Below are 12,117 nucleotides of genomic sequence, written 5' to 3' on the forward strand. Positions count from 1 at the left end.
AAGTAAATCTCTTTCGATACACACAGGTTTCTGTAGTAAATTGACATAGTTGTGTGACTACGTTAGTACGATGGAGGAATGCAGGCTTGGTTTAACTGATGATGAGAACTAAGTGTGTAACAGTGACCAGAATGTACTTACCGACACAAAGGTAGGAATAGGGGTATCAAGTGCACCAAACGTTCGTTACTATAGAAACAGTTTATTATGACTATTTGATACACAAACAGTGATATGTCTGATACAAGATCTGGAGGGTGGGAGGACCTAATCACGCCGTATGAACCAACGCCTGAGTGAGCAGATCATTTGCCGCTCTGTATTGATCAAAAGATTAAAATCCGATCCGCATGGCCCCAACATTCGTAATCTCGTAATTACACATGCTAACGCTGGGCGTCGCTATTTCTGATTAACTCTAAACAAAACACTCTCACTTCATTCTACGTTTAGTAGTAGTGTTTGTATCTATATATAACCTACACCAGCCATTTATATTGAAAAAGGACGATTCAAGTTCTACTATACTCGTCCATTTTTGGCTGATTTCCAGGAAATGAATTAAGGGCTTCAGTTTCTATGTTTCTGGATTAGTTTGGACCTTTGAAATTTTAGTTCATTTATACATTGTTTTATACATTAGCATTCTGTGCTTCCATCACACGATTCTTTGTCACATAACAATGCATTTGTAATATGGTGGATTCGAAGTACGTGGTAGAGAGTGTGACTCTCGGTACATAAATTGCAGCTTACTAGAATTGAACTGCATTTCAAGTGTCGCATAAAATGTATTCTCTGTACAAAAACTGTGATATTTTGTCTGGATAATATAATGTAATCCTTAATTTGTAATTGGTTCGCATTACTCTGTTGCCATCGGCCTACATGGTGGTCCTGTTCGTCGTAACTTCCGCAACAAGACCTTGAATTGTACTTACGTGATACTGGACATCCAGTAAATTTTCTTTCGAGTTTTCTTTGATATTTTTTATAATTACCAAATTGTATCGAACCGTAATGAACAAACAGAAAACGTATGTCTTCAACCCCATATCACATAATATACAACAGATTGCTCAGCCTTATAGGCTTTGACGGCAACCACTTTAATCAATTTCACTATGCTGTCATCTAGCTACTGCTTAAGAAGTCACGTTAATTGCATGGAGCAACTGTACGTCCATCTAGTGGTCGTTCTCAATCGACGGTGGGATTCTAGTGGTTGTTTTCTTCCACGTATTACTGTTTTTAACATGGGAATGGCCAATCTGTTATATATGTGATCAGAGCTTCAACTAAATTTCTGGTTTTGCTTTCGCTGTCACCCATGAACTGATCGAGAACATAAACAAGCATTTGCCGAAGATAAACGGAATGACTGCAAGTGTGCGACTATATGTATAAAAATGTATTTAACATGCTTGCATATTATCCCAGATCACATATATAACAGATTTCTCAGCCTCGTAGACTTTGACGGTAACAAGGTTTATCAGGTTTACTTTGCTGCCATCTAGTTGTTGCATAAGGAGTCACGTCATAACTCCCATTTGAATTTCATTAGCGATTGTACCGCCATCTCGTGTTCGTTTACGGCGGACGTTGGCGATCCTGGCGGTTGTTCTCTTGAAAGTGCTACCGATTTTAACATAGGAATGAGCAATCTGTTATATATATGTGATCAGCGATATTATACAGGATCCGGCAAAAGGTCTGACATTTTTAGGTTGGCAGTACTGTGGCTAAGATAGTTGTGCAGCGGTGGGAGGATAGGAAATGAACGCCATTATTGATGTCATTTCAGTTGCACTGGATCCGTGGAACGCATCGTATAGGGCGTTTGCCGTGGAAATGTTTCTCAAAACAAATGATTCAGTAGTTCTTACGCAGCGTAGGTTCCGACAACTTTTCAATGTGGATCGACATGGGCGAGTTCCCAGCCGTAACACAATTTTATTGTGGGTAAAGAATATTAGAACGTCTTCAACATAAAACGTAAGTCAACAGGAAGCCAAGGATTGCGGCCTGAAATGTGATAGACAGAGCAGTGCTGTACCTCAGAGTCAGGCTCCAGGAGTGCGTTAGAAAAAATGGACGTCATTTTTTTAGTTGGTTATTTAACGGCGTTGTATCAACTACGAGGTTATTTAGCGTCGATGAGATTGGTGATAGCGAGATGGTACTTGGCGAGATGAGGCCAAGGATTCGCCATAGATTACCTGGCATTCACCTTATGGTTGGGGAAAACCTCGGAAAAAACCCCAACCAGGTAATCAGCTCAAGCGAGGATCGAACCCGCGCCCGAGCGCAACTTCAGACCGGAAGGCAAGCACCTTAACCGACTGAGCCACGCCGATGGCCTGGACGTCATTTGGAGGGTGTAATTTTCAAAACCTAATTTTGTTCTTTTGCATCAATAAATGACAATGCCTCTTTCCGATAAAAAAAAAACAACGTACATTAAAATACAAATGTGTTGTCTTATTTGAAAAAAAGTCAGATGTTTTTGCCGAACTCTGCCTTAAAGATTTAAGGTGAAATTCTAAAGTAAATAAGATTCAATTCATTATGCACATTATGATTTCAGTGGTTAGGGCTGTGAACTTTTCATTCTACATAACTTTTTGCCCTTAGGTATCAAGTGGAAAATTTTGAATACTTTAGAGTAAATTGAATAAAATAATTAAGTAAAGAGATATAATTCTGGGTTAGGAACGACATAGTTTCTTTACTCGTACATGTACAAAGCAGTTGTGTGAAATATTATAGACATACATTTTCTTTTCATTCATACTGAGGTGTAAATTTTAGTACTCAGGCCGCCTACTAGGAAGAATTTATACCATTTATAGTCCTTCTTCTCTTCATCAAATGTTCCTCGATTAATTTTCCATTAATTACACATGTTTTTGTAAATTTTTAGCGACTTTACGACCTTACAACTATCTTTCTTGAATAATTTTACCACAGTATTACAGCTGCGAAGTGCTCCTGTACTGCGATAAGGCTAGCAGAGAATAATATGAATTTAATTTTACGAAAAATGACAGATACGAAGATGAAAGTTCCGAGAATTTTACTCGTTTTGCGGGAGATTACCCATGAAGGTTGTATCCAGGGAAATTAAATTCGGTGACAGAGGATCAATGCCACGCGCACATTTTTGTAAGACGAGGCTTTTCAATATAGCACACCAGAGATCCATAGAGGATATGAGTCTCTGTGTTAAAATCTTGACATGTGACACAGTGTGTTTCAGAAATATGTATTCATGTCTGAGAGTATGGCTATATTTTATGTAATTTAGTTTCTGTGCCGTCTGTATTTAAAGTAGCACTTAGCTGCACTTTCTCGGCACGTTAGGAAAGCTTGCTTGTTTTTTAACTCGTACAAATCTCATTCAAAAGGGATTTATTCAATCTCAGTGCGTAAGAAATGACTATTTCATTGTCAAGATTATATTAAAATGTTTTCAAAGCTTTTTCAGTTTCACTTCTATTATATTTTCCATTCTTACTTTGAAGATCGATAACGTGTTCCGAAACATTTCCTGGCCAAACTTTAGCAACAGTAAATGGTAAATGAAAGTTTTTTTGTCACCTACAATGTAAACATGTGGCAAAGAAGGAAATGGGAACATGAAGTCTTCTAAATATATTCGGAATGTGATGCGCCCACAAGGTGCGGAGGGCAATAGGTCCAACCGTCTACACTGAAATGTCAGACTTTCTTATTTTCATATATTATATAGATTTTTAAAAACATGTGTTCTCACTTTGTATATTTTCTGTGAGACAGATTCTTAAAAATTAGCACCACAAATATCGAGAAACAGTTTTACCCCTACTGGGATGGAAATCTGCGGGTGCTCTTGTGATACATCATTACAATTTTATAAACAGAGATCTCACAGAAGAATACAGTGAACATTTAATACTGTATAAAGTTCTCGAGATACTATTTTATTGAGATTAACACAAAATCATCCTTTTATTTATTGTTTAGGCTGCATATTTCCAAATAAGCATTGTTACTAATTATTCTTGTTTTTATTATCATCATCACAATTACCATCACCATCTAACTTTAAGGAATAAGTTTTCATGATCGTGTGTACTTCGCAAGGCCATAAGTTAAAAAAGACGCGAAATAAGAGATAACGGAGATATACTGAGTTCCAAGAAGAGGGAAATGAAATTGCATTTCTATTCAGATAATTTAACTTGGGTCTACAGGATACATAGATAAAAATATTGTAGCTTGAACCGCAGCCAATTTTATTAATAATCTTATATTTTGTGATCTGAAAGGTCAAAAGAAAAAAATTCTTCCATTACACAGCAATTTCTACAATTTTATATTAAAGTAAAATATAATACGTCAACATATAACTTGCAACCGAAGTCGCGGAAAGTAGAGTAAAGAAAGTTGTTTTGTAATTTCGGTTACATTACGGCATAAAAAAGTATCAGGGTGTACTCTATTAGCCAGAATCGCGCTTGAGGCGTAGAAACACAGTTAAAAAGGAAAGAAATAGTGTCCCGTTACAGTTGTGTACTGTTACAATCTGGCAGGACGTTAGTGAAGTGGGAAGTAGTGGATGCTATACCCTTTAGAAATACTTCCCCGAGAACAGCTACGGTCCAAGTGAAGTTTTTGTGCTACATTATAGAAGTTATTGTCAACCTCCGTGGCTACGGATAAAATAGCACAAATTTCATTTATTGAGAAAGGAAGGGAGATTCTCTCTTCCCTGTAGACACTGACTATGTATCTTCTTTGTTCACTTTATTTTCTAAAGCGATGTTCTTGCGTCATGTTGACCACTGCATTGTAGGAATCAAGGTATGTCATGTTACTTCGAAGTGAATTTTGTTTGTTAATTCTTATTTCTTGTGGAATGTTGTGGAAATGCTGCCAGTTTAACACCTTGAAACAATAAAACTTATCTAGAGTACAGAATCACGATAACAATGAAAATTATATTTCTGACCATTATCTTTTGAAGATAATTTAATATAAGACGGCAGTTATTAACGAATAATGGACAAGCTACATCCCATAATACATCGGGTTATTTGGTGGTTAATTGATAAAACATGAGATAAAACGTTTTGGAACGAAAGCTATTTTATACATATATTATTTTCCATTTGAAGTCTCTGTCGATTTCGTTAATTGGCAATCTGTTGCAGATCTCATGATGCTTATGGCTAAGTTTCAAAATTTAAATATAGAAAAGAGGTCGAATTTCAAGACAGTGAATGAGTCGATGTTACACAACTGATTGAGTAGGAAAATAGTTTGGTCCGTATGTCTATTTCTTCGCTATTATTGAACTTGCCACATCCGAAAACGATAGGGTTACATAATGGCTTATATATTGTAGAATATTTTAACAGGTACACAAATGAACTGAAGAGGAAATATTTAGATATATTTCAGTAGTTGGAATGTGACAGAAAGGCAACGTTTCTTTTTTCGACTGTTGGTTAGCTCTCATTGAAGAACGCAACCGTCTAGAACAGTATCTTTTACACTTGAAAGTGAATATCCTTTCCATACAAGACAATAGTTAACGCTGTCATATGGGAAATGGTTGGTCCTATCAAAGTGAAAACAATATTTGCCATGGAAACCAGCCATTCTGAATTCTGCTAAACACATTGGGAAATGTGTCCTTCGTGAATGCAAGTGGCTGGCAGCGACTAAATGGCAACACTTATGCGAGCGAGCCTTCCGTCACTCATTGTCCTGATTGTCTTGCTACACGGAGTCGGGGCTGGGCTCCCATGTGAGTAGCTGTAGGCTGGTGGACTTGGAGGGACCCCCTGGAGGGCGAAGCCTGGTTTTGCCGTTGCTGCCTCGCCTGCGCAGTGTGCGCGTGTAGATCTTCAGAACGCGACAGTTACAGGTAACGCAAAGCGCCACGGCGATGCCCTGCAGGCCGTGCGCCACGTTGAACGCCACCCAGAAGGCGTTGATGCCCGTTAGTTTGGACAGCGCACCCAGCGTCGCGACGGTGGAGAGCAGCAGGGTCACCTTAATGAAGAGACAGAGCTGTAGGCGGCGTCGTCTGCGCATGCGCTCGCGGGCCCGCCTCTCCACCTGCAGGCCCGCCGTCAGGCGCGCCATCGCGGCGCCCCGCGCCAGCAGTAGCGCTACCACCACCAGCAGCACTCCCACCGGAGCCACGAAGCCCGCCACGAAGGCGTCGCGGTCTAGAAACCAGCAGTTGGTGCTACGAAGCGACGCGGTGTCGAGAAGATTGCCTCCCTTCTGGCGCAGCTGCAGGGCCACGGCCTCGCCTAGCAGTAGCAGTGGCGCTCCCCATGCCAGAAGACTGTAGCGCCAAAAGTTGGTGCGCATGCGCGGGTCTGCGACCGGCACCAAGTTCACATTCTCCCTGCGATGAACACAGAACAGTGCAAAATAAAACATTTCATTTTATGATACTCGAATTAATTAATTAGTTACTTGTAGGAAAGTACACAGGATAGATGTCCATAAAAGCATAATCTTTTTCACATAAAGTAAATGAAAAATTTAACTTATAATTATTATAATGATTTACATGAGCGACAGTTATAAAATAGGAATATCTAACTCAATACCAATAGAAGTAAAAGAGATAGCTTATAGGGCTAATGAATCAGTATTAAGAAAAAATCAGGAATTTAATCAGTCTATAATAAATTGTAGGGGACCTCAGTTTCCAACAAGACCATAACAAGAAAATGCGAAGATTATTTAACTTCCATAAGATAACGTTATTATGAATTGGTGAAAAGTGAAAATCTTGAAAGAGAATCATCTAGGCAATTTTAAGACAACTAATTTTATATTCATCTAAGAAGCTGAGGAACTTCAACTGACTGAAATCTGAATTATAATAAGCCTTGTGACTTATGTTTTCGGCGAAACGATTATTTTCACTATGTCTTGTATACAGAGATCCATTCATAATTTGAGAGCGATTACATCGCACATCGATGCGGTAGATTATCGACGCTTACGTCACTTTCTCCCACAAAAGCTGATTTGCCCTTTGGCAAACAACGATGAGTGCACGGTAGTATCTGTCATTCTAACATAGTGGCTATTTTGAATTTTCTAGCGGGAAATTATTTGCTGAAAAGGAAGCTGTACAACTTTTTTAAGAAGTGCATTATTTTATAAGTTTTGTCGCAAATATCCGGAATCTCTCACTCTCATGTTATAAATGGATGTCTATATATTTACTTGAAAGGTGACATTTAACTGCCCATATGTTCAGCATCGACGAGAGATAAAATGATAATGAAAGTGGAGAAATTGTTAGATTGAGTAAGGTAGGAATAAGCTAACGTAATACTATATGCACAGTATTTTTAATACTACAGATACTGTACTGTACAACAGGAGATTCTTTACATCCATATGTACTTCGGTACATCATAGTATTATGATAAAGCGTAAGTAATCACTTTGTGATTCAAGACAGCGCCATGTTCCGTCGGATCCCGGCCATTTAGTCACTCATAATGAGAGCACATATGTACTTGTGACTGGACAGTGTCTACTGTCACACATACTGTGACACGGTACACGAGGGTAGGCCAACAAAGGGTAACACAGTAGGTAGAACTTAAAAATGAGAGGGATTCAATCCGACATCGGAACTTGAATCCGGTATGGCTTAGTGGATAAAGCGCCAGCACGTAAAGCTAGAAACCCGGGTTCGGGTCCCGGTGCCGGAGAGAATTTGTCTGTTCTGCCAATTCTTCACCAAATGAAAACGCAGAATTACTGCACTGAAACTCCATATGTACTTTGGTACATCGCAGTAATATAATGTTCTCTGTTTTTCTTCCAGACCGTCGGATCAATTATAAACATAGATTGCTCTGCTACGTAAATATGTAACTGAATATTTATTTTTGTGACGATAAAATATCAATTACAAGTAAGATAGATTATGCTTTTTCGAATAATAAAATAAGCTATTATAAATATCGTTTTATTTTGTAAAGGGACATAACAGATACAGATTGTTTTCACATTGACATGGAAATGTAGAAAGATGAAATAATGGTTTATTTTTGCTCGACCAAACTATAATATGCTTATTAAGTGACGTAAACTTTACCTTAATGACAAGGGCCTACATTAAAGTACTGCTATTCATTATATTATTCCAACAATCGATTCCCAACTAAGCATATGCGATATCAATATCGTACGCGCAACAACCCGCAAGCCTTGAAAAGAGCAATCCAAAATGCCAGGCACAAACTACAAAATCAACATGTATTTAAAATAAAATAAATTCTGTTCATGTTAATTTTAATATTCTAATAAAACTGAGTTCATATCCTGTGTTTTAATGTGTGTTGCTTTGACGTTAAAATCATCAAACCAAAGCCCTGCAAAAAATAAATAAATGCGGCGTACAATCAAAAAAGTGCTCCGTACCTGCCATCTGTTCCACTACTCGGGAACACGCTGAAAAGACACTCATGGTTACCATTTCTTTATCAGCAAAGTAAAAAGGTAAGATATTAGTAAAAACTCGAAACTTATACATTAAATTATGATCGAACAAGAACAATCGTATGCATCTTGCCTGATTAAGACGCTTGTATGAAAATTATGAAACTCGCTTACGTTTGTTTCATAAACATACTCGTACTCGCGTCTTAATTACTACCAAAATATGCTCGTTGCATAATATACCATTATGACATTACACAAATTATTGCATGTATATCACAAAGATGAATATTAAACATAGTTTGTTTTAATATGAATGAATAGCTCCGTCATCGCCGTTGTCGTTCTCATAATAATAATAATAATAATAATAATAATAATCATCATCATCATCATCATCATTGCCATTATCGCCAAGGTGGGCTTGGGCAACCTATTACCTAGTTGATAGAGGTTTTACTTAGGAACGTTCTGTTCCTATATTTCTTTTATCGCAACCCATTATTCTTTCTGATAAGTAATGCATTCATGATTTTCGTGTGTAATTGATTTCGTATTGACTCACTCTTTGCTTTACTACTGGGAATTTGTCTTGGAGTTCATCTTTGAAATTTTATCTTGATATTTTCTACATTTCCGTTCTTTTTCCTTTTAGTTCATGACCCTACTTTCGGAGCCAGAAAGAAAGGTTGATGTTCGTCTTCGGTGGTCTAGTGATTGGATCTGAGATTCGCAGGTTCAAATGCAGCAAGGGCGATCGATTTTAAAGGACGACTAAGTTCTTTACATTACTTTCTCCGAGGGTGAAATAACTATAGGTCCGTGTCAAAGTTTTATGACACGCAAGATGACTCTGTCTCTGATAGAGGTACAGGGCTCCAGATAATATTTATCTATCTTTTTCGCTCATTTGAAATTCAATGCTGAATAATCTTTAAAATTGAAAGCGTCGTTGAATAAAATACTACTACAGGGTCCTTAATGCATATAGCTGCCGTAGCACGCGATCTGGCTCCCGGGCGACAGGTCGAGCATCATCCGGTAAAATGCTGTCTACAGTGGCGAATAAGGGCGCAAATAGCCATAGTAATTGACGCGCCCTTTTTAAACCTCACTAACTACAATGGCGGAAGCAGAAATGGATTATAAAACCTACCTTGCAGTAGATATTCGAAGTATCGTCCTTCCGCTGGTATTAAAGCTTGATATCGCGAGAATATATTGTCACACAGTCGTCGTCGGGTGCCGAAATTGCGTATAAAATTATCCGTGCCACGCGCCCTCTCTCAGTAATGTCTCGGCATCGAGAGCAGCTACAGACCAATGCTACCACTCTTTTGATTTGTAATTTCGAATTATATAATATTAATGTGATAGTTGACAAGTGTGGTACACTTTGAGTGAACCTAAGTGAAAAATTTGTTGTGTATCAGGACTAATTTCGGAATGTCGTTTCATATGAAGAGAAAATATATTGCATACCCTTCATTAATTACTTCTCTTAACATATGTCAATACTCTCCATATATAACGAAACAAAAATAAAACGTTGAAACCAACGTAACTATAGTTTCATTCCCAAATGTGGGTGACGTATTTTACTTACGGAGACATTCCTGATACGGCGCAGAATCTTTTATTTTTCTCTCTCATTAGTAGTCTCTCTTCTAGGGCATCATAGGCATTCCGAATAAAATCTTGAGGAATATATTAACATTCTTAAGTTCAGTACCTCAATCCATCTAGAGTCCTTAATCTTCTTAATGCGTTGAAACATTCTGTATAACGTTCATAGAAATACTGAATAAGAACAGTTCGCATTTGTACGGGGGGGGACACACACACTCACTCACACATTGAATCAAGAATAGCTTGGATTGCGGCTTATTTTTTTTTTCATTTTTCATAGCAACATTATTGAAGTAACTGAAAAAGAAGTTTGTGAAAATGCTCTTTCTTGGCTTTTTAATAACCCTGTACATGCATATATATATATATATATATATATATATATATATATATATATATATATATATATATATATATATATATATATATATATATATATATATACTTTTACAAGGTGCAATACTATTTGCCTTTCCAGGCAATTTTAACCATACATACAAGAGTCGATAACGTAAAGTCACCCGGCACTGTACTTCTAAAATAATACAATAAATCACACTTACAACTGACAAACATCTTGCCTGAAGTGGGATTTAATCTCAAGACAGTACTTTCTATGTAATTTCGACGCCCAATTGATTAAGTGCATCAGGACGGACTGTAGTTTGCTTTTATAGCTAAAGATAATTCGATGGTATTCGGATAAAGGGGATTAAGTCATTTTTTGTGCAAAAGGAGTTTTATCCCCTGGACGAATATACAAGATAAATCCTACAAGTTTTAAAAAATAGTTAAGTCTTAGCTCTTTCCGTATGGTCGCTTCGTAAGGGTGTAAAAGGAGCTGAAACCGAAAATTGCAGTACTGGTTTGGGTAAAGGGATCTATGTCATTTTTTTCCTTTCACACGTTATACTTTCAGGGAATAAAGGGAAGTAAATCATATTATCTCCTTTTACCCATTATATTTAAACTAACTTAACTCTTATTGCACATAGTAACATTATAGTCAAATAAGATTTTTAGATTTTTTTATAATCATATTATATTTCTTGTAAAAGACTTCCAAATATAAAGGAAACTTTTTTTTAGAGTGTTGGAATTTCAACTGAAAAACGGGAAATTTCAATGCTCGTCCTGGGAATGTTCACAATAGCCAGTTAATATACTCGGATTTTTCTTACTGACTTATTTTACGACACTTTATCAACTTCTATGATTATCTAGCTTCTGAATGGGATGAAGGTGATAATGCTAGCAAAATGAGTGCAGAGTCCAGTGCCGAGAACTACCAGTATTTGTTCTTAATAGGTTTAGGAGAAACTCCGGAAAATCTCAACCAGGTAACTTGTCCCAACCAGGATTTGAACCTGGGTCCACTCGTTTCACGATCAGACATGCTATTACTCCACAGTGGTGGTAAAGGTACTCGGATACATGTTGAGGGCAAAAGGAAATAAAAAATACGAACATGATGACAATGATTGTACTATTGACATTGTAGACAATAAATTGGCCATGCGAATAAAAACTAGCTTTTGCTTTTGCTAACAGTTTTCGAGCTAACAATAGTAGTTTTGTGAATAAAAATTAAGCTTAAGCTTTCACTGGAAAGCTTTAGCTGTTTGCCCTTGTCAAAGGCTAAATTTTCCAGTGTTTACTTTAAATTCTGTGAATAAAAACTAGCTTTAGCTTCTAATTTTTCAAGTGTTCTGACTCCACTAGAAATCCAGTTTATTGCTGAATGTAAAATGAGATGGCTACATTTATTAATGTACGTACTCGTAAATGTTACAACACGTGAAGAAAGTTCTTGATCTCAGGTTATACACGTTTATAATGTGATACTAACCATGCTTTAATTTAGGGGACACTGCATTCCAGTTTACCATCCACACGACTGGATGCATCTTGTTTGGTCTTGTGGAAAAGACCATTCACTTAAAGTATACCCAGTGACTCAGGAGCACTTATGGAGAATTGTAATGTGTATAAAAATGCATTGAAATTGAAGAA

General features: G+C 37.3%; 1 protein-coding gene across 1 annotated transcript in view; it reads right to left on the reverse strand.

The window, feature by feature from the left end:
• Positions 1–1,159: 1,159 nt before the first annotated feature.
• Positions 1,160–12,117, reverse strand: part of LOC138705861 (adhesion G protein-coupled receptor L4-like) — a 617,204-nt gene continuing 606,246 nt past the window's right edge. The window contains exon 5 of the mRNA XM_069834548.1: positions 1,160–6,409. Coding sequence (XP_069690649.1) covers positions 5,770–6,409 — 640 coding nt within the window. The 3' untranslated portion in view covers positions 1,160–5,769. The remainder of the gene's footprint in view (positions 6,410–12,117) is intronic.

The sequence above is a fragment of the Periplaneta americana genome, chromosome 9 (genome assembly GCF_040183065.1).
Source record: "Periplaneta americana isolate PAMFEO1 chromosome 9, P.americana_PAMFEO1_priV1, whole genome shotgun sequence".
NCBI lineage: Eukaryota > Metazoa > Arthropoda > Insecta > Blattodea > Blattidae > Periplaneta > Periplaneta americana.